Here is a 24,107-nt window from a genome sequence, read left to right as displayed (position 1 = left end):
GGGTACCAAAGGCTGTTCACAGTCTCTTCCTATAATAATACTTTAATGTATCAGTAAGACAACAGCTGGGACTGGGAAACCTACCTTTTAAGGATAATATAGTTTTTCAAAAACTGACTTCAGTGTTTGATTAGTGCTGTGCATGGTGCAGTGGTTTCCACATGTGCTCTAGTAGATTTTCCCAGTATTCTTTGGGGATCCACACTGGGCATCTGGTAGAAAATGTACTATACAGTAAGGCCTATGTTGGAATCGGTAATTGATTATATTTAGCTAGCTTTGGTGTCATGCAACCTATTATTGTTGAGTGCTCAGTAGGAGCAGCTGGAAACTGATCTATAAAAGATGCCTCTGGTTTCACCAAAGTAGTCCATGGAATCAAACCATTTAAACACCACTGTCTTGAGGGAAGGACACAAAATATCATCTAATTGAGCTAGACCACAAGTCTGGTACTTTGAGGGTAATATTTCTTCCATTCCTGAACAGTGCCACACTCCTGGTTAACAGACAGAAAGTCCTTGTTTTCCAGAGCATTGAGCCCTGATAAATCCAATTCCCTCTCTTGCTTTCACCTTCTATCTTAGGGCTCCTGCTGCATACCCAGTCATCTTGCCCTACATGTCAAAACAGGGGCTGGGGTGGGCTAACAATGAGAAGCTGATGATGAAGCTGTGTTGATGAACAACCGAGAAAAGGGCAATCCTGCATGCAGAGCCACCACTATGACACAGCCATGCTCCCTCTGCTTCAGGCCAACACAATCTCAGGCCAGCTGAAATTATTAAAATGGTCTGTTGTATCTTATTGGAACTAAAAGCTCTCCTGGTGTGGTTATTAGAACTTTCCCTGCTTTATACTGCCATATCGAAAATTCCAAAGTGAAAACTTGTCAACACTAGTTTTCCTGACGAAATTGCCCTCTTTCTCCAGGCTGTTTCTCTTAAGCCTGCGGGATGAGTTTTTATAGTACACAGCAAGATGGCCTTGTCTCCACTACCCTTCCCTCACTCACCCTGGAGACACCTGAAAGTTTTTGTTTTTAAAGGACCATGTAAGATAATTACAATAGAAGTTTCTTCTGCTACTTAGGAGGTCTAAATATCCAGAAACTACAGAGTTTAAGAGTCCAAAATATTTTGGGAACTATGCTGACGAGAGAGCATCACTCGACTTACAGGTCAGGAGTCTCTGAAGGAGTGCAAGGCCCATGGAGCATTCTTCCCATGGCTGTGCTTTCAGCTTCACCCCCAGTGTCTTTAAAAAAACAACCTCCACCCCAGCACCTAGACTGGAGGTGGCAAGGGCATGTTTCAGAACAATGGGGGCTCTAACACAGACTGACTGCTGGCTGACGTGCAGAGAAGGGAGCAGGACATGAAGTCCTTGCTCCCAATTTTATTTTACAGCTGATGGATATGGTATGTACTTAAGGGTGAGAAATGCACACCTGGCTGGGTTGTCTTCAGGCAGGTGACACATTCAGTGGGTAGACCAGACAGTCTCAAAACCGCACCTGCCTTTTGTGATTTTTTTCGTTCTAAGACATACGACTATATGTTGCACTGATAAAATGAAAAAGAATTAAGAAACATTCTCTGCCTGCTGGATTTTGTTCTGAACATGGATGTGTTGCTGTGAGATACTCTTGGCAGTCATCACACCATTCTTGTCACAGGTATAGAGTGAGCAAAGGCCCAGACTGATTTCATCAATCAAAAGAGGCTCTCTAAGCACAGCCAACAATCAAGCAAATTCCAAGCATCAATGCCAAGCCTTGAAACAAAGGAATAAGGAAGGGTACCTTTGACAACCTTGTCTCTCCCCTACAGTTGGGGCTAGAGGTTGATGGCACAGTGGACGTGACTGACAAGACCGTGAACATCACAGCCAAGCAATGGTCAGTGGAGGTCACAAGCCAGACACATGCAGTTACTTTTCACAGCTATTCCCTTAGAGAACGCCCTACTTTCCATAAGGGAAGAAGTAAACCCCATCATGCACTAAGTTGAGATCTGTTAAGCAACTGTACTAAGCACGCTAATACTTTGCTGGGTTAACAGACTTGTCACTAGTAAAAGAAAGGAGAAGTGAGAGATCATATTGAAATCTTCAAAAGGTAATGCTGAGAACTTTCCAGTGACCCATTTTCCAGAACATGCCTTGGCATGCACAAGGGACGGGAAGCCAGGAAATAACAGTTATTATAAACAAGTGCCTTCTACCAGATTCTGAGCCTGCTTACCTGTGCATCGATTATTTTCTGCTTTGCATCAATAACTGCTTGCATCTCAGCATGATCCTTCTTCAATTCCTCCTCCACAGCCATTAGCCTAAAAAGTGGCAGGAAGGACATTTCAGCATCTTCAAAAGAGGGCTAGATAATGAGCGCAGAGGACAAGAAATCCAAACTCATCCTAGTTCAATATTTCCACTCATCCCAATCAGAGATCTGAAACCGTGTGCTCTTCCTTCTTTCCTACCGTGGAAGACACCCAACGTTAATTTCTCTCCCTGTGACTAGGTCACTCACATTTTTATTTCCTCTGGGACAGTATTTCCATGATCACTTCTTCCCTCAGATCCCTCAGCACAACTCACTTCATCTTAAAATATCAAACCAGTCAACAAAAACCCAACAATTTCCTCTTAATCTCAAGTTACCCTGTGACAGCTGTCCTTTCTGTTCCCTGCACAGGTGGGTCCTCAAAGAGGACTCTATACTTAGTGGGTCTAGTTTCTTTCTCATCCACCATTTACATCTCACCCCACTGATGTTTAAATCCCATCAAACTGCCCTCAGTAAGACTGTACAGCTGAAACAGCAGAACTCTTCTGTCTTCAGTTTACCTGACCTTCCACAGCTTTTGACAAGATAGAAGCACAGTGGTTATTGAGCATGGACTCTGGAGCTTGAGTCTGGCTTCAAATCTTGGTTGCACTGTTAGGTGACCTTGGGCAAGTGTCTTAATCTGTTGCTCGTTTCTTTATTTGTAAAACGAGCATAGTAATAATGCCTTCCTCAGACGTTGGCATTAAACAAATTATTATTAACAGATTAAACAATCTGTAAAGGAAAATGAGCCAGGCCCATAGTAAGTGCAATGGGAGTGTTGGGTAAAATTAACCCTCCCTTAGCCTCCCTTGACATCCTTGGCACTCTCTTCTCTTGGTTCTCTGGCACTAACCAAGAGAAACTTCCTTCCCTGTTTTTGGAAACTTTTGTGAAAAACTAAGTTAGTTTTGGACACTGAATACTTAGGTTTTTAAAACCCACTTCTCCTATAAGGCCTCTTAAGTGCATCATGAAGTTTTTATTTTTCCTAATTGTTACGATGAAAGAAAACAGACTACCTCTATCTTCAAAGGAAGTTCACAGAGGTCACCTACTTGGAAAATTTAAGAGACAGGACCAGTCATCACCTTTGTACTAAGTACCATGAGCATAGGCAGAGTCTGCAAGTGGCACTGCTGCCGTTCCTTGAGGAGTCTCTGGCTCCTCTTTCCACCTCTTTGTGTGCCTGGCTACCCACCGCCACTGCCAGGTGACCCTGTAACCTGCTAATGATGCTCTTCATCTGGCTGTCCTTCTCTTCCTGCTGCCGGCGCAACCGCTCCTCGCTGTCCTCCAGCCGGGCCTTGTACTCCAGCAACAGCTTCTGCATCTGCTGCTCCTGCACCAGCAGCCGGCGCTCATACTCCTCTAACCTCCGGCTGGACACTCGCAGGCGCTCCTTCAGTTTAGTGATTTCCTGTTCATACTAGAGGACAGAAAAAGGAGTTACACAAGTTGTAGAATCAGTGATTTGCTTTTGAAAAAGGAAACCTGAGGCAAGGTAGCTAGATACCATCCGAACTGCCATCCCACCTATTGCTGATGTTCTTGAAAATTATCAACAGGCACAAATGGGGATGGAGCTCTGCCCTCCTCCTAAAATTACATTTATATTGTTAACTTGGCATTCTAAATCTATATATTAATGCGTCTCTCTCCACATTAAACTACCAGCTCCTGCAAGCCGCATCCAATCTGTGATGGCATCAAATAAGAGTAGGAAAATAAAATGATCAAGCACTTAGAAGCCTGAAAAATCACTTAAAATGAGCCAAAAGCCAGTTGTCGACAAGAGAAAGGTTCTGTCATTGCCTGTACTGTAGGAATCTCAGACCGAGCTTGGCTTATCGTTCCTTCACTCCACTAGAATCAGCCCTGTAGAGAACACCCAACATTTCTATAATGTTAAGCACTACTAAATAAGTGACTAGAAATTTATGGCAGAGTAGACTATTGCTTCTTTCTCCCCAGCTGGAAAAGTATAAAATATTCAGGTCACAAGGATTAAGCCAAAGGCCTACAAGTTCTTTAGGGCTGATGGATACTGCCTCTTGGCCCTTTTTCACGATGTGGTTCACCTGTCCAATTTAGTTCTCCCTTCTCAACACATAGGTTTGTTTTCTCCCAAAAGCTTTATGTAAGTAAAGCTTTATATAATTCAATTGGTTACACGACCCTTTCTTGTACTGAAGTTGCTGGGTGTGGGGTTTGAGTACACTGGAATGTCAAATTTCTAGGCAAGGTGAGAAGCATAAGCTTTGTTATAGATGGTCTACATAAATTCATTAGGAATTAGTGATAAATCTGTACAATAATTTGTAGAATGCAATCTATTTTCACATAATGTTTCATTTAATTGACAATCAGACAATTAGCTTCTTTAACAACATGGTCCTAAATGATGATTTAATCCAGAAAGTCAAAGATGACAATTTTTAGGACAGTTTGAAGAGGAAGACTGCATCAATGAGCATGTTTAGGATCATGCTGATAGGTAAGCAGAAGCTAGGTGTCTGGTTCTTAGTCAAATAAGATAATGCCATACATGGTGTCAAGTTCTTGTTTGATAATTTTTTTCCATGTCAACTTAAAAAAAATAATAAAACAAAGCTGAGTCAATAGATATCTTTTTAAAAAATCATCTATAAAACCAGAAGTTCTTTATCTAGAAAAGACAAAAAGAAAAAAACAAACAAACACAAAATCATTACCAAGACAGAGAAAGAAAGTCTAACCTAAGGGCAATTTTGGCCTTGAATGAAGAGTACCAACCAGTTTATAGAAACACTATAAGTGCCTAAAATTACTATAAACTTATAGCAGAGTAGTCTCCAAATTAAGGTAACCTACATAAAAAGAAAACAGAGCTGGTGCCCTCCACCCCAGCTTGATGGACCTTTCCTGCATATTTCCACATAAGGACACTACTAGTTATTATTCATAGATATGTATATGATGGCTAACATAAGAGGTGGAGCTGAAACTGGGGAGGGGCAGAGCAGGTCCTTGGCTAGACAACCCTTTTGTGGCCTATCACTGTGGGGCAATGCGTCAATAAAGACAGACTTGGTTCTACCTTCTCAGCATGCTTGGCTTCATCTTGATTTTGCTCAGTTTCTTCCACATCCTCTTCATACTGCCCGTTGTTCAGAACCCAGGCTGCTGTCCTCTCTACTGGGGACATTGTGGCAGAGTCCACAGGTGACTGAACCTGCATCAGAAATACTTATTAGCATCTCCCAAGACAGCTCATCCACTAGTTATGTTTCACAAAGAGAACTATCGTTGGAAGACATAACTATGATCCCTGTTTTCTACTATTCAATAGTAGTTTGAGCTAAAGTAGCCACTAAAACTAATGACAACTTCACTGTTTGGAACTTATTACATCAAGGCAGCTAATTCAATAGCTTTCTGCTTTATACAAGTTAACAAGATGTTGTTTAAATAAACTTTCTTTCCCTGTGATTTGTTATGATGTTGAGTGCCTCTAAATGTACTGCAAACTAACAATACTCCTAAGAACACACTAAGGAGAAACTTTAGCTCCTAAAAACGTACAGTGGGGCCTTGACTTACGAGTGTCCCGACTAACGAGTTTTTTGAGATACGAGCCGTCTCTCGGCCGATTTTTTGCTTTGAGTTGCGAGCTAGAATTCGGGTTACGAGCCAGCTTCAGATACCCCACCGCTAGTTGGCGCAGCGAACGTCACAGTGAATGCCACAACATTAGCCCAGCATCACGTGTCTCACTCGGTGAAAATTGATTTGACATATGAGTAATTTGAGTTACAAGCTCCGTCACAGAATGAATTAAACTTGTAAGTCAAGGCCCCACTGTATTAAAAACAGCAGTTCCTTAGGGTAATCTCAGCTTCAACTGTTAAATGAGAAGCCAAAAAAATAAGAGTGGTTTCATTCCATTGGTGATGGTGGTAGCTACCCTATCTCCAGAATTAACAATGTCCAATGAACTATGAGAGATTGTACAATGGGAACTGGGCATTCAGGTCTATTCCTATTTTATTGGTTGAATCTGATTTTCAACCACTTCCTAATATATCCTAGCACTTTGTGTGGCATATGGTAGGTAGTAAATAACTGTTGAAAAAATAAGTAACCAATATTAACTATGCCTTGTATTCATGATAAAACTTTTACACAATTATAAAGAGATGGAAAAGTAATATTGAACAAATAAAAATTAGTTATTGTGTTAGACTGGAAGAAAATAGAGGTGATTTTTGTTTCAAAATTATTTTCTTGTTGTAATATATTCTTCATATTAAAAAAACTATATACTGTTTACATTTTTTTCTATTGGTCTTATGTGTGCTGGTCTTATTTCCTAATTAGACTGTCAATATTGGAGGCATGGCAGCATATCATATAGTTTTTTGTGTGATTTTTTTTTGGAATGGTAGTGACTATATAATTGTACAAAGTTGCTTGATGAAACATTATTTATTAATACTCTAGACAGAATTCATTACTATAATTTATTACTAAGGGAAAGATACTGTTTTTCCTCTAATCCTCCTTTTATTAATAAACTACACTTTATTACTATATGTAGTGCAGCAAAGGCTATTCCCCAATAATTGTTCCATCTTCTTCATAAGCTGGATATATAGCAGAACTTATTACCTCCAGTTTATAGAGAAAGATATTGAAAGAGAGGTTGGTAAGAGATTCAGATCCCACTTTGCTTCGCTGTAGCCTCGAGAAGAGCTTTTACAGCCACTGACTTTCAACAGGGGATCATTAAAGAAAATGAAGGATGAAAAAACGACAAAAAGTAAAGGAGTAGGAATTCCTACTCCCTCTTGAGATAAAGCTGTATAGGGTTTCTCTGGGAACAATCATAATACTTTAGGGCAAAAGAGCCTGAGGAGCAGTTTCGTTGACCCTATAATTACTCATAGCCTGGCTATGCTGAGGACAATTGAGAACGGGCAGCTCCCTGGTTCCTTGCTAGTATTTACTATGTATAAATGAGACTTGTTGGTTTCAGCTTCTCCACAGTCTGAAATGGTCAGGTTCCCATCAATGAATAACAACACTTCTGCTATCAGCACCAAAGATGGGTGGACTAAATCACTAAGTAAATGCCGAGAGTGCTTGAAGAGGTTGGTTTAGGGGAGGGTCAACAAATCCAAATGTGAAAACTGTACCATTCCAATAGGCTGGCCAAATACCAATTTTAAGAGCTTCTTCAAATTTGAACTTCTAAGTTTAGGTAACATGCTGTATCTGAACAACTCAGACATTGCAGATAAAGTGTATTATGCATACAGAGTACATGATGCATGAAAAACAAAATGAAGAGAAAAATGAGAAAAAATAAAATCCACAGAGGCTGAAAAGGGACAAAAATTAAAGTTTCCTGGAAAAATAATTCCCTCTGTAGATTGTTTTACTGGAATTTTATTTCCTTCCTACTCAGTAGATGGAGGAGACCGAGGCTAGTTACAGTGCCAACAATGGCCACTCCTTTGTGCATAGATATAAATGGAATTTGCACAGGACAAAGCCACTGATAATTGCAGACGCCTACAGAACAATCCCCACAAAGAAGTCCTCTAGTTTTGGGGAGAGAAGAATTTTCTAACACAATTTGCAATTATAATATGTAAAGGAATTTGCCTGAAAAATGCGCTGATTATATAGAATTTCAGAGGCTTCATGGGAGTAAGATGAGAAGAGCAAGCAAGAAACAGAAAGGAATTTAAAAAAATAACATAAATTCGAAAGAATGAACCATCTGCCTAGAAAAAGCCAGCGTAGAAAAACCAGAAACTTGAGCAATCAAAATATAGTGATTTATGGTTTAACTGATATGAGGTGGCAGTACCAGCAAAGGCATAAGCAAAGGTGACTATTTAAAGCTGTGCTAGGACATCTCACTGTGGCTATGCCTTACTTTATGGCAATATAATATAGACATTCTTCAATGCATTAATGGCTGTGACAAAATTTTAAATTGGTTGTTTGGAGACTGTATACATTTACCACTGCCCATCAATCACCCATAGAAACATGTACTGAGTGCTTATGTGATAGGTGTTATAGTTTCCTATAGCACAAACATTGTTACTGACAACTGAAGAATCTGTCTGAGTCATGGGCCCTGGGAATTGATGACTAAAGGAAGAATGGGTGAGCATTCCTCACTTCTGTCCAGGGCTGGGCCGACATCCATTGTCAACCTCAAAGGTAAGTAGACGTCCTTCCCTGTCCTGTCTCTCTCTTCCAATCTGATATTCTTCTCTTCTCCTTATTTCATCCTCAGGGTACTCATGGGTAAGCCCCCTAGTAGCTGTTTGCTTTCACAAAATATTCCATTTCTAAAATTACTTACCTTTCTTCTCTTGACTCAATAAACACTTTAATACTCTGAAAGGAGTTGATCTCAACTGGAAGCTGGCATAAAAGCAATGTGTGGAAACTAATTTACAATAAGGTGTGAATAACTGATAGCCTCCTAACTAGCAAATTAAATGTGTATATATGAGATATAGCTATATGAGCAATTAATAAGCATTTTCATTTAAAGAAAAGGAAAACTATGTATATTATTGTACCATCTACACTAATAAAAGAGAAACATGGAAATTGGTGTCACTCTGCTATGCCCACCAGCCAATCAGGATGAGTATGCAAATTAACCCAACAAAGATGGCGGTTAATTTGCATATGCAGGCGCGGAGTGAAGACTGAAGGCTCCGCCTGAGCGAAGACTGAAGATGACTGAAGATGACTGAAGACTGAAGAGGCTTGGCTTCTCCACTGCAGCCGGAGCGAAGGCCTGGGTCCCGGGTGCCAGAGGAAAACTGGTGCCGGCAGCCAGGGGAAGGAAGGCCTATTGCACGAATCTCTTCGTGCAATGGGCCTCTAGTATTATATAATTTTCCTTTTCTTTAAATGAAAATGCTTATTAAATCAAATGAATTGGTAAATTTGGGGAAAATACAACAAAATAAAAATGAAAAATTTAAGATGGAAGAAAACCTTTATTTCTTAGGAAAGAATGGCTAACTAGGAGGTTTTGCCCAGGAAGTCAGCCACCAGAATCAGGTGGAGTTGGAAATGTTTTCCATCCCTTCCTCTTTCTCTGTATCCAAAAATTCTGCAAATGTTCTAATTTTTTTAAACAATAGTTATCAAAGTAGGAGCAAGGACTCTGATCACAACAGAATAGAGACAGAAGCAGCCAAATTAGTAAAGGCTTACCTATAAAAATGCAAATATATTAAAGAGATACATTGGGGTTTTATTTTAGTTTCCTCTGACAAGTTATTTGGCTGACAAAGGCCTTTTTTAAATCACAAAGCTTCCCCTAGTATTTATAAAGTATGATTAGGTTTCAAAAAATTCAACAAATACAAAACTTTTCAGGAGAAAAATCTTTTTCAGATAAAAGTAGGAAATTCTCTCTCTCTCTCTCTCTCTCTCTCTCACACACACACACACACACACACACACACACACACACTCATACATATTCCTAAGGTTTTTAGTTTGTTTCAAAGAACAAAATATATATTGGTGTCTCTTGGAAAACCTTTTTATCAAGAAGAAAAGATTTTATCAGTCTTATATTAAAATTGGGTAGGACACTAGCTGGGTTTGTGCTGGTAAAGCAGGGATGGGGAACCTTTTAACTGCCAAGGGCTATTTGGATATTTATATCATTCACAGGCCATACAAAATTATCAACTTAAAAATTAGCCTACTATACTTGGTCAAACTTTTAATTAACTCACCCCTAATGCCTTGGCAGGGCCAGACCAAATGATTTTGCAGACCTTATAGGACTTGTGGGCCACAAATTCACCACGCCAGATGTAAAGAGAAATTATAAGGAAGTTGTAAATGTTTAGAATACTTGTCAACCACCTGTGTGCCTATTTCCTCCCTCTATCCTTTACATTGCCACTACTGGTGTTCAGTTGTTTATTTTCCTAGTGATTTCCAGGAAAAGGCACAAGGGACTTGATATTTCCAGAGGGAGCTGGAGGATGGAGTAGGGAGTAGTTATATTAAACTCTTGGCTCAGAATATAAAACTTTATTTTGGAAGCGTAAGAAAAAATATTTAGGGAGAATTAATGTCCAGGTCCCCAAATACTTTCTGGTTGATTTGGCCTATAGATTCCACAGTTTAAGTGTGTAATTATTCATTCAACATAACAGATCTGTTCTCAGTGCCGAGTGAAGGGAAGGCAAGGCCCCTGCGTGGTTGTTACAGTGTCCTCAGGGTGATGAGTTGCCTCACCTCACTAGAAGTCTCCCAAACCTTTTATTTCCTCTTACCATTTAAAGGTGACAGAAATATTTTTAAGTGGAGACCTTGTTAGCAATGGGGTTTCCCAATGATTTCGACACAAAGACCGAGGAAACAGCTGGACCAGGTAGAAACCAGGTCATCCAGCATTCGCCCTACCTGCTGTGTCTGCTGTCTCTGGATTGCTCTCACTTTGGGAACAGGGCTCTCTCTGGAGGAAGAGGACTGCTGCCGGGACCGGCTTCCATTCTGCACAGGCTCGGCCACCAGGGCTGCCGAGGCCACCGACATGCTCCCCGTGCTCCGTAAGGAAGCACTGTGTGGCAGGGCCGGCGCGGCTTTAGCTCGGGCACCCAATCCGGCTTGGTCCATTTTTCGGATTTGCGCCTGCCCAGTACTATTTTGCCGGGGCAGAGCAAGAGGTATGTGTCTGTCTGGCATAGTGTGCCGCCTGGAGAAGTCCTCACTCTGAGTGCTACGTTTGCTGAAGTCTTCCATGCTGCTATTGCTGGGTCCACTGAGTTTGAAGTCTTCACTGTTACTTTGGCTTCTGGAACTGGCAGTGCTTAGGTTCTCCAAACTGGAATCCACGGAGGCCTTTGGCATTGCTGGGATTGGGTTACTGAGGTGATAGACAGGGTTCTGGAATGACAAGGGCTGGAGGCTGCCTGGCTGGTTCAAGGCTGGGTGCAGGGGCCTTCTGACTTGGGGTGCACTCTGGGGTGTGCTTTGGGTTTCCCGCAGCTGCTTGATGCTGGCGACCTGGGTTATGGAAAGCTGACTTCCGGTCAAGCGCAGAGGCACATCGAGCATGACGGACGCATGCTCCACTTGAGCAGCGTGCGTGTCCTGGAGGTCCATGAGGGAGATGCTCCGCCCATTAGGAAGGCTACCTTCCTTTTCATCCTTCTCAGAATAAGTCATGCTCTGGGAGGAGGCTTGCTGAACCAGCAATAATGTTTTCCCCCTGAAATAGCTATCTGTGTTGTCCTGGCTTGGAGACTTTAGTTTATGCAAATCACTGTAGAAACAGAAAGAACCCTTAATTACTCTTGAGACACATTCAACATAATTAAGATTCCTTAATTCAGGCATATGAACTCTTCTGAAGGCTCACAGGACCAATGCAGATGCTTACATCTAAGCTCAGATTTCATCCTTACGATTCTTAAAATAAAATCCAACATTTTTAGTTTTTCTCCAAACGTGGGGAATAATATTGTGTATACCACTCCATCACTGTCTTCCATTTTTACTAGCATTCCAACCATTTTCTAGTTTGACTTTAAGCCCTCCCAAGGTATCCCAATTCATATTTAATTTGTTCAAGAGGAGAGGCTCTAAGTGCATAATCCAAGGGCCCATGCCAAAGGCACAAATCTTGCCAACACAAAGAAAACAAAGTCTAAGCATCAATATTGTGTCCACTGTGTAGCTGAAACAGCCAGTTATAAAATGTTTTTAACTGAGGTTCTCCCGATTTTTGAGTGCTACTATATATGAAAATGTCAATTTCATAGAACTCTTAAGTCTTCCATTAAGCAGGACATAGTTTTTTTTTAATGCATTTGTTAAATATAACTTTACAATATCATTCTAGAAAATAAATATCCTAGATCTTGTGTATTATGACAAACAATTGGCTTTATCTCAGATCAGATGATTATTTCCAATTGCTCAAGACTTTAAAGTTGGCAAATTCAACACATAAACTAGATTTTCACCAAATCTCTAAACATTTTATCTCTGGGACAGTACTTCAAATTCTCTTTCATACCTGTCAGTAGGGTCTTCAAATATTTTCTGCAGCCCAGAGGAGAGGCTTCCACTGACATTGGGACTGGAGTTATGCTCAGTGAAGCGTCTCAGCTGCTGCTGTATTGGCGTAGGGTTAGTCAGAGACTTGGTGATATCAGCAAGAACCCGAGGGAGAGGTCCCAGTTTTGCCACAGTCGCCTGTAGGAAGGAATTTTCACCCTAATTGGATAATAAGCATTGCGACATCCACCACAGATTGTTTTGGGGACCATGAGGTCCAATGATGAAGGGGTGTAGGTTGGAGGGGAGGGTAGGTGTTTGCATGTGGGATTGGCAGGTTCATAATGCATTGTTATGGAGCAGCGGAACCATGGCGTCGAGATGGATGGAGGACGCGAAACAAGGTGCAGCAGGCATCGAGGAAAGAAAGGAAATAGAAATTAGGATTATGCAAATAAAAATTAAAAGACATGCTCAAAACAACCAAAATATTGCCATTCCAACTAAAATAGGCATGCAAAGCAAACAAAATCTTTGGAAGGCTAGTAAATCAAGCTGGGGGAGGGGGGAGGGGAAGGACCAAATACCTTCTAACCAAAAGGCTAGTGTGATGAAACTTCGAAAGAAAAGGGATTATGTGAGGAAAGAAATGCATGCCACATACAAGAAAGTGTTGCATGCAGGGGTCCAAAACACTCCAGGACACACAGTTGACACTGCTATCAACTATGCCATTTAATCTTGGGAACCCGGACCTATTATTGCCAACTAGGTTGGCATAAGCATGACAATTTTTTTTTTAAAAAAACCCCCAGAAAACTCAGGTAAACTTTCTCAATAAAATATGTCTAAACGTACTCCTGGTTCCCAGGACCAAACAGAGATTTTAAAAAAGGAGAAAGTGTATTTACACAGCAAAGCCTGTTAAAAAGACCTTGACCCTGAATAAATGAGGCTTATTTCACAAGAAAACTGTATCTGCATCTCACTGATACAGTTATTCAACAAAGAATAACTTTTTTAGAACTTGTTTTATCCATCTCAATCATTTTTTTCTTTGGGGAATTCTTATTCTCACGGCGTTTTATAGGGCCGCTCAACTGTTAGGCAGTTTTACATGGTTGCCTATGGGTCTTCTTTGGTTTTTCAACAACCAAGAGATTCTTCAACCCTGCTCAAATAGGTAGAATGCCTGCTCAAATGTCACCTGGAGGATGCCTTCTTGAACCATGATTCATAGTCAAGGGATTTACCCTCAGCACAGCTGCAATTTAAAGTCCAGCTGGCATTTCTACAAGTATAGAAGGGGTCCTGAAGAATAAGGAACAGTTTATTATTTCACAATGTTTAAAGCAGCAGTGGATACCCTACCATTTACATTTCCTCAGGAAAGTGGTCTTTATTAATAGGTTTTACACCCCTCCAATATTATTGGAACATTTTTAAGGATAATAGAAAAATGAAGGAAAACAAACAAATTCGCATCACAGAAAAATAACTTTGTCTTTTGAAGTTATTCTAACATACCACACCAACATATTTATAAAGTACCTGTAGTAAAGAAAAGCACCAATAAATAATTATTGTGATAAATCTAACCTATGTCTGTTAAGACTATTCTCCATTACAAAACCTATTCCTCTTTGCAAAAATCCCAGAAGGAAGAAAATGATTGGTATGGTATATATCTAGTTATTAATATGAAATTCTTATTTAGATTTAATAATAAAATTCTTAGCTTATAGTCAGAAAATAAATAATTAAGAATTATAATTGCTTCTGGATTCTTAATTTACATCTATGGAGAAAAAACCACCAGGATTTTCAGATCCCACATAACTCTGTAGTACTAATAGTTATATTAGGCCCTCTGACTAGAATAACAACAAAAACATTCTCAAGGATAAAGCTGATTAAACATGATAGTCCACCCTTATATTTTGAAGTCCACCCTTTTGTTAGAAATTGCTGTATGAGGCTTCATGTCATCCTACTGCACATGAATAAGGCTACATACACTAATAATAGATATTAGTTTCTAGGCAAGTTTTTAAATATGTTATATATACTGTACTTATTTATTTATAGAAATACATACTCCATTAATGCAGATAATTACTTGAAAAATAGATAAGTAATTTCATGGCTTTCTAGAATTTCCTGGTTTGTAGGGTGTATATTTCACTCAGAAATGACAACCATTTATTCTAAGATATATAGGACAAAAGGTTGCTTTCAATTAACAGAAAGGTGAGTGCTATCACCCTGTGGATGCTCTGCAGAATTCAGGTACATTCAAGTTCTCTACCTCCCTTCTCCCTTTACTATTCCAGCCTACTTTACCTTATCAAGTTGGGAAACTACTTCCCACAGTAAGGAATGCAAAACTGAAAGCTCCCGGCCCAGGTCAATGTAACCATCAAAGCCTGGGGTATTTGAGATGGTGTCTGGATTAGAGATCTCCAAAAGAAAGCGCTTCATTCCACCCCACTCATGTTCTAAAAAATCATTCATGAATGCCATGTATTCTTCTTTGTTACCAAATCTAAAGGGGAGGGAGAGAAAATGAGAAAGAACATATTCAGGAAAAGAGAGGTGATCATTTTGAGTTGACTGTATACAGAGCTATAAATTTTTATTTTTATTTTGGGGAGGTAAGTGACCAATTTTGTTTATCTATAATAATAAAAGGGTAATATGCTAATTAGACCGGACGTCTTCTGGACGTCCTTCCTGATGAAGCCGGGCCGAAGGGAAGCCAGCCTGGGTCCTGGGTGCCTGCAGGCGGCTGGAGGAGGGAAGCTGCCCCAGTCTCCAGTGCCGAAGGGAAGTTGGTGCCGGCAGACAGGGGAAGGAAGGCATGCTCTTGCACAAATTTTCATGCATTGGGCCTCTAGTTATTTATAAGTGATAAATGCTAAGACATACTTTCTTAATATTAATACTCAAAACTTCTGAATAGCTATTTTCTATTGTGTAAAGCTAAAACTCATTTTTCTTGTATTTAAAGCTCTCTGTAACATAACCTTCATTTACCTACCAAATGTTCATCAGTATAAACCTTCAATATAATTCACTTCTTCAAGTTTCCCAAATACATATACTCTTTTTCTTCTCCAAGCCTTTGCTCATGTTATATATTTCTACTAGAGAAGAACTTGCTCTCTTCTTTGCCTATCTAGATTCTAGCTATCTTCGGGGCCTAGTTTAAGTCCATAAAACTTGTTCCCAAATAAGGCAGAAATAATTTTTACTAAAATTAGCTCAAATATGGGTAAATATGTATGTTTTTGCATTGGGTTACCTATAGGGTACTCAAAGTTAAAGTAGTGCACTTAAAAAGTAACTATTTAAGCCAGGAAACAATCTGTCCACCGAAGTTCTAGTTTTTTCCTTCAGTACATTGCTAATAGAATCTTGTCTTTAAGCTTCACTATTGAGTGAGTCTGTTCTGATCAATTTTGTCAGTGTGAAGTTTCTTTCAGTGATTCCATAAAATTATTTTCTATAAATTATAAAAATTACACAAACTGAGAAAAATTAAAAACAATGAAAAGTAGAAAAAAAAGTGTGGATGCACTATCACCTGAATTTAGCTACTGTTTACATTTGTGTGTATTTCCTCCAACTGCTTTCCAATGTCCTTTAAAAAAGCTTTAAATCTACCAAAAATTGAAAAAATATGCCTCATCTACATTAACCAAGTGTTAACATTTTGCCAAGTTTGCGCACGCTCGCGCGCGCGCTCTCTCTCTCTCTCTCTCTCTCTCTCTCTCTATATATATATGTATACACACACATATGTATGTATATACTTTGAATAAGGAATATCTCTTACATAAACCAATGTCATTATCACAATAAAATTTTTAAAATTAAATTTCACCAATTGTCCCCAAATGGACTTTTATAGACTTTTTTCCAATTCAGGTCTAAATAAGATTCAAGCATTGCATCTAGTCATTTTAAATCTAAAACAGTCCCCTTCCATCTTTTCCAGTTTTCATGACATTGACTTGTTTAAAGGGGCCAACTGTCTTGGACAACGTAACTGGAGAATTTGTCTGATTGTTCTTCCCAACTGTTTATACTAAAGTTTTTGTGTTTTTAAACTGCTGGAATAATAGCATATGTACCATTTAATATCCTTTTTTTCCCCTAAAGTTTTTTAAAAGCCCTTTTCATTTAATATAATTATATCGTCATCATTTTCCATATTATTGGCTATTCTTTGAAAACACTGTTTATAGTGGCTGCAAATGTTCTGAATGCATGTACCCTAGATTAATTAACCACTCCTCTATAAAATGAATATTTAAGTTGTTTCCAATTTTTTGTTATCCTATATAATAAAGAGGCAATATGCAAATTAACCCTCATGCCCTCACAAAGATGGCTGCCTACAACCAGGCCGGCAGGGGGGTTAGTGAGGGACAACCACACGACTGAACAGCAGGCTGCATGGGGCATCCAGGCTGGCAGGGGGGCCATGTGGGGTGACCAGGCCGGCAGCAAGGGGTGACCAGGCTGGCGGGGGGGGGGGGGGGCAGTTAGGAGCAACCAGGCTGGCAGGGAGGGGGCAGTTAGGGGTGACCAGGCTGGCAGGGGGAGGGGGACAGTTAGGGGCAACCAGGCAGGCCAGTGGTCCAGGATTGTGAGAGGGATGTCTGACTGCTGGTTTAGGCCCGATCCCGAAACCAGCAGTTGGACATCCCCCGAGGGGTCCTGGATTGGAGAGGGTGCAGGCTGGGTTGAGGGGACCCCCGCCCTGTGCATGAATTTGTGCACCGAGCCTCTAGTTTATAATAACACCACAATAAAAGTCTTATAACATGAGTGACGAGGATCCCTATCACCACCCAAATTTTAGATCTCATATATTTTTTTAAACAATGTTTTGTAAAAAGGGGTTATGGTAGCAACACGTACTTGGCAAAGTTAGCCAGGTTCTGAATGACCTTGGCAATCAGAGTCAGAGTCCGAGACGTGCGGTCATCAGGATACTCCTGCATAAGGTTGAAGAGACTGGGAGACATGATGGCTGGGCACAGGAAACGCAGGAACAACGAGGCACTGATGAGCCGTTCACTGATGTCTTGCTTCCCGCGGTTCAAGCACTGCTGCTTCCATGATGCAAACACCTCTTTCAGTTCACGAGGGAAAACACTGGGGAAGGAAAAAAGATCAAAATCTCTAAATACTCAAGGAAAGAGCAAGCAATCTCACTCTGGCCCAACACACCTCCGCTCTAGAGCCAGACAATGAGGGCCTAGTGGAGGCTTAAATGGTTTGTGGCTGAGAGGTGGTGGAAAATTCACAGAAGCCCAGATGGAGACTAGAAACCCAAAGCTGTAAAACTCAGGAATTAGTATAAATTTAGTTTTGCAAAGTGGGAAAATGGCATGAGACTCCTGACTATACCATCTGGTTTAATCAAGATCACCATAATCTCTCTAAAGACTGTTCATACAAAATCTTCCAAAATCTTACCAATTGCTGGGGTTGGAGCAATGATCAAAAATAACTAACGCATCTTTTTAACACCAAGTAAATATTTTAGAAACCAATTAGAGAATGTGGTGGTAATTTTGTACACAAACATTGTATTTATGTATATAGTTCAGAAATTCTTGGGCTCACAATGGCGGTTTAGATTTTAGATAGGAATGTATTAGGGAAACTGTCAGTCTTTCCCCCCCCACCCCTTACCCCGCCGCCCCCAAGCCCTTCCTTTGGTTGGGAAATAATAGTTAACACCGTGATGACTTTTATATAAAAAAATGCAAGTTCCAAAGGTGGTGGATGAAGCACTGACACCAGCTCACCAGTAAGAGTTGATGATCTTGCAAAAAGCCAGTTCACAGCACATTTTCAGGTTGCTCTGATGGTCTATCAATTCACTAGATGAACATTTGCTGGGATCCACTTCACAGTTCTCATCTGACTCATACAAAGCTTTGATGAACTCCCCTATTTGAAGAGAGAATATGACAGATAGTAGAACTATAAACAGGGTCTTCCTAAATAGAACAATAGGACTTAGGATTCCTGTCCTAAAATGCATAATAGGGAATCTTTCTGAGATCTGACAGGGGGATACAAAAGACTGTTCATGAAGGGTCATTGCTTTGGAAACCAAGAGTTATCACCTTCCAAATATCATGTTTATTTTCTTTACCCTGGAAGTGAAAAAACAGCAATCACCACCATCATCATCATCATGGTATTTATAAAAATAACAATGATACTACTATAAACAATGATATAACTTTAAATCTTTTATCTGAAACCACAAATAAATGAGCATAAATTCATTATTTGTTATAAGGCCCCTTTACCAGGGTGAATAGTGTTATTATCTTAGGAGAAAAAACAACCCTGATGACCACACATCTCGAACTTGGACTCTGACTAACTAGCCCACTTAAGGTTTTAACTGCTAATTCTGGTACCAAACATAGATTTGAGTAAGGATGTCTAGACTTACCTCTTGTAATGGGAACAGTCATTCAATGCAGCATAAGATTGTAGCAGAACATCTCTTTATATAATCTAAATTGTTTTTCCAAATAGATTTAGCTTAGAAGCCCTGTTCATATATCCTATTCTCTAAAAGGATATGCCCAACATTCTCTGAAAGAACAAGTCCTTACCTTACATGTTTACCCACCACTATACCTGTATATATTCTGTTCCATGTTTCACAATGTTTTGTGCTTATTTGTTCATATGTCTGTCTCATCTCTAGGATGAATACCTTTGGAGGTCAGGGACCAGGTTCTATTCATGTTCAGATCCCCAGCCTATCAAATAGCGCCCAAAGCATTGCAAGTGCTCAATACATATTTATGATGCCCGGTACTATGTGTCCTTGGGTTTCTATAGGCCTGTCTGAAAGAGGAGATCTTTCAAAGACCCTTTCAAATCTGCTTATATTACTTGAAGTTCAGGCTAGTTATACTAGATTTTATGAAAGTAAATAATGATTTCTGCAAAATTAAGTAGCAGCAGTGATATAAACAGCATTTTTTTTCTAGCAAAATGGCTAATACTGAGGTAAATGAAAGCATTTAAAAATAGCTATGAGAGGATGAGAAGTGGTTATTTGAAAGAAAAATGCCTGGAGAATAGGAAACAGTGGTGCACAGAGAAGAAAAAGGCTTTGGAGCCAGACAGATCTGGGATCAAATCCTGGACCCATCGCTTAATGATTGTGGGGCCTTGAAAAATCACTTAACTAGTCTAAGTTTCAGCTGCCGTATTTGGAGAATAGCATAATGACTCCCACTCTACAGAGCTGTGGTGAGGATCTGAAATAATGCATGAAAAAAAAAAGTGTCTAATATGGTGCCTGGCATTTTTAGGGGCTCCATACAATAAGTATTGTTATGTGCAAATTAGGCAACTTTAAAATAGTTTTTCATAAAGTAAAATAACTAAAACTAGTAAAAGGCTTCTAAAAATGTTTACCAAAAGATTTGTATTCAACGTGCCCTCAAAGTCTCTATGCTATGTGCTTCTATACTATTTGTCCCTTTTAAAGAGTATCTAAATTTAAAACCAAGTCATTATTGTCAAATATTCCATGTAAAAATTGACCCATCTTTAGATTTATATTATAAATATTCTGTTTAGTAAGTTCCTTAAGGTTATACCATCCTGGGGAAATAGTACTAATATTAATAAATAATTTGTGAATTTTAAGAATATTTTTCTTTTATTCTTCAAGAAAAAGAGCCAAATAAATCAAGGGTCTGGAAGTAAACTGCCTAAAATTGCAGCCTACAATTACCTCCCCCCACCCCTGATTATGATATATTACAATCCTCCAAAACAGAGAAAATTATTTTACTTTTAAAGCTATAACTCATGCCCTAACCGGTTTGGCTCAGTGGATAGAGCATCGGCCTGTGGACTCAAGGGTCCCAGGTTCGATTCTGGTCAAGGGCATGTACCTTGGTTGCGGGCACATCCCCAGTAGGGAATGTGCAGGAGGCAGCTGATCGATGTCTCTCTCTCTCATCGATGTTTCTAACTCTCTATCCCTCTCTCTTCCTCTCTGTAAAAAATCAATAAAATATATATTTTAAAAAAAACAACCAAAAACTATAACTCATGTCTGATAATGTGGAAAATACCACATTGAAAGGTGAACCTTTTATAGGTTTGTATCCAGAAGCTGCCTACCCAATCAAAAATTACTGAGACAAAAAAAATATTACTGAGACAGATTCAACAATCCATTTACATTTGCTCTCTTGCCTTTGAAAGAAATCAGAGCCCAAGAGGGTGGCTGCTCACTACATGATGCAAATGGAAGTTTGTGCCCAAAATGTTCTGTGTTTTCCATGTGAACCATCAACTTATTACTATCTAGCATCTAATTTCATGTGCAGAAATAAGTCCACATGTATGAACATATTACTGCTAAAAAAGAATTTGCCTTTGTCACCAAGGATGGAAATCAGGCCTTATTAGGGTCTGCTTTTCTATATCTCACAGGTGGTATTTCCTGTGTGTCACAGGACATCAGTGTGCAATCTGATTTCAATCAGAAAGGTAAAGGGGGCCAACAGATGGATGATTTAAGTCGTAAATGAGGCAGAGCCTGTGAAGTAAATAGTAATGCTTTAATCAAGAGAAATGAAGATTACATAATATACCTGGTAACTTTTAACTCAATTTTCTTAGAGAATTCTTTAAGTAGTCTGGAAACAGCATCCCTTTTTTTCCTCCCAAAATGTATGAACTATAGTACAACTTTAATGATTCAGAGCGTTCAGCTATACTTAATTTAATTTGTTTTTCGGAGAATTCATTGAAAAGTCTTTTTATTTTATTTAATGCTTATGATGAAATCTTCAATTGTATCATTAGAGACTCCTGCCATAGCACAGACAATATCAGCTAGAATCAATTTCTTTAAGTCTTTGAAAAAGCACATGGTTTCTCTCTTTTTTAGTTGTAGGGATATATATTCTTATTTTTCTTACCTCCCTATACTATAAGCTCCTTGAGGGCAAAATCTATCCAACTCATTCAACATTCTTTATGGTCTACTCCTGACAGTCATATGTGCTACTGAACACATGAAATGTAGCTAGTACAAATTGAAATGTGCAATAAATGTAAAATACACATTGAATTTCAAATAGTATAAAAAAGTAAAGAATTTTTACTCATTAATAATTTTTATACTGATTACCTGTTCGTAGTTGGATAAAATGGGTTAAATAAAATGTTATTAAAATTAATTTCACCTGTGACTACTAGAAAATTTCAAGTACTCACATATAACTCCATTATGTTTTTATAGGACAGAGTTGGTCTACATTCTGTGTGAAGTACAGGGATATGGAGATAAAGAAAATGACTATGTTCTCCAAGGAACTCATGCCTGTTTTATCATGATGTGCAGTGAAGTGCCTGGCACCGTAACCTACTTTAGTGGTTGATGCCTGGAATTGCAAGTGAGTGACTTAACAGGAACTACTGAGTGAATAAAAGTCAGTTATTGTTTAAAATTTTGAAGGCCTTGAAGATAGAAACTGAGAGTTGTGGGACTTGGCAAGCGTTTCCTTGTTATTGATGCATGATAACAAATGTTAACACTTTTAAGACAGTACATTTATATCATGATGTGAATACCCAACACGTCTGGGGAAACAGGCCCCCCCCACCCCAACTGGTATTATTGTGTATCTCAGACACTTGAGGATCTTGGGGTAGCTGCACATGCTGATGGGCTTTCTCTTTCTGTACAAATTGTAATAAACCCATCTGCTGTTCCTCCACTGGTGAGTACTGCAGAGACTTCTTAAAGCCACATCTTGAATAATACTCTAGTCAGCTAGACCTAAACAACACCCAGAAGTTTAGCCCAATTTGTTTGTCTCATGAGGATGAAATAACTTAAAATCAAAAGGGGAAGAAAAGAAAATGTTTTCCTTCTCCATACCCAAGGCATCATGAAGATACTGTTGTCCCACCAACTTGAGGTATTCCTCAATGGACTTGGTGGCAATGGTATTCTCTCTGAAGATCAAGACATCATGTTCTCCACAACGATCCACCTCAGACATCACCAAGTCCGTCAGAAAATCCTGGTAGAATAATGTTCAATCAGGCAGAAAGCAACTGAATAAATAACATACATCAGAAGAGACTGATGAAATACCAGACATCCTGGGAACCCCGCTTTAAAACTAAAGCTACCAGATTCATTTGAAAAAAAAAAAAAAAGTTAAGTCAGGATAAAATCTTAGGTGTCACCACCCCTAAGTTTAAAATTCCTTCACAGATTTCTCCATTGCACTTGAGTAAGGACCATAATTCTGAGTGCAGCTGACAAGTCTCCATATGTTCTGGTTTCTGTCCACCTTCCTAGCCTTAACTTGGGCCACTCTCTGTATTCTGCTCCAGCCTCAAGGGCCTCCTTTATAGGTCCTTGAACACACCAAGTCTTTTCTAACACACGGTGCTGTCTATCCACCACAAATTTTGTGCAAATGCTGCTCTCAGTTTTGCTTCACTCACCCCATCATTCCTGCCCCAACGGTCATGAAGTTAATTCCTGAGATCTTTTGGATCTTAGTTCGTACATCCTTTCCTCAAGTGAAGTCTGCTCTGACCAACACTGCCATGAACCGCGTTAGTCAGGTCCCCATAGCGCACTTCTCGGCATTTCTCACTCTCATCACACTTTTTATTTCTGTAATTACTTGATTAATATCTATTTCCCCTAAAAGACTGTAAGCCCCATGAGGTCAGAGACAGTGTCTATTTTTGTTCACCTCTATATTTTTAAGCACTTAACAGTTCCTGCACATATTAGGTATTCAATATCTAACAGTTACGAATTGGTCCACAATATCAACATGGAATTTCTTGAACTCAACACTTTAACTTATTTTCTAGGCAGTCTGTCTGCTACACCTCCACCCCCAATCTATCCAGGGAGAAGGAAGGCCATGATGAGAAATAAAATTCTTAAGAAATAGCTGCTTCATTTCTTAATGGTCTTAAAGAATATGTTTATTGTTCAGTTTGAAATATGATATCAAATATTTTGAATGTTATGTATTCACTGGATATATCAAAGTCTCTAAAGTACAAGAACAGGGAATATGCGGATTTATTTTAAAATTAAGCATTTTAAATATTAATGGGATTTACTCTGGGTACCTTCAAGTGTGTAAAAGAGTTGTAGACTTAGGAATCACTATTACAACTCTTAGGATAAGGGGCAGGAGGAAACTTCTGAGGGTGATGGTAACATTCAGTATCTTGGTTGTGTTGGTGGTTTCAGTGGGAGCATCATCTGTCAAAAATCATTCTATTTTTCACTTTAAATGGGTATAGTTTACTGTTTGTAAATTATACCTCAATAAGGTTGTTTAAAAAATTCTGCATATGTCCTGAACTTTGAGCTACTAAAAAGCAGAAAGAACATACCCTACAATTTCAAAGATGACAATCAAAATTTCAATGACACCTCACCCCAAATTCTTGAGCTTTTTTAATGCCAGAAACCTAAACATTATTATCAGTAAATCCAACCACAAAAATTATAATCAATAGGATTATAATAGTTAGATAAGGAACTAAGTATTGAATATATCAGCATATTCTGATTTATATCAAGAAAGCATAATAGCACTTTTGTAAATAAATTATTCTATCTGTGAACGCCTCTAGGTCTGAAACACAATTTTACTGTGGCCAATTT

At 39.2% G+C, this 24,107-nt stretch overlaps 1 protein-coding gene across 8 annotated transcripts in view; it reads right to left on the bottom strand.

The window, feature by feature from the left end:
• RASAL2 (RAS protein activator like 2) overlaps positions 1–24,107 on the bottom strand; it is a 245,434-nt gene that overhangs the window by 8,723 nt on the left and 212,604 nt on the right. For 6 of the 8 annotated variants that reach the window (XM_070396884.1, XM_070396885.1, XM_070396880.1 and 3 more), the window contains 9 exons: positions 22,338–22,482; positions 18,205–18,349; positions 17,309–17,545; positions 14,723–14,924; positions 12,399–12,598; positions 10,781–11,642; positions 5,412–5,546; positions 3,559–3,761; positions 2,246–2,333 (listed from right to left, as the gene is read on the bottom strand). In XM_070396884.1, the coding sequence (XP_070252985.1) occupies positions 2,246–2,333; positions 3,559–3,761; positions 5,412–5,546; positions 10,781–11,642; positions 12,399–12,598; positions 14,723–14,924; positions 17,309–17,545; positions 18,205–18,349; positions 22,338–22,482 (2,217 nt within the window). The remainder of the gene's footprint in view (positions 1–2,245; positions 2,334–3,558; positions 3,762–5,411; positions 5,547–10,780; positions 11,643–12,398; positions 12,599–14,722; positions 14,925–17,308; positions 17,546–18,204; positions 18,350–22,337; positions 22,483–24,107) is intronic. The other 2 variants (XM_070396886.1, XM_070396883.1) reach the window with 1 other exon arrangement.

The sequence above is a fragment of the Myotis yumanensis genome, unplaced genomic scaffold, assembly GCF_028538775.1.
Source record: "Myotis yumanensis isolate MYYU_CA2020_CCGP unplaced genomic scaffold, mMyoYum1.0.hap1 SCAF_17, whole genome shotgun sequence".
Lineage (NCBI taxonomy): Eukaryota > Metazoa > Chordata > Mammalia > Chiroptera > Vespertilionidae > Myotis > Myotis yumanensis.
This window is presented reverse-complemented; position numbering and strand designations above follow the sequence as displayed.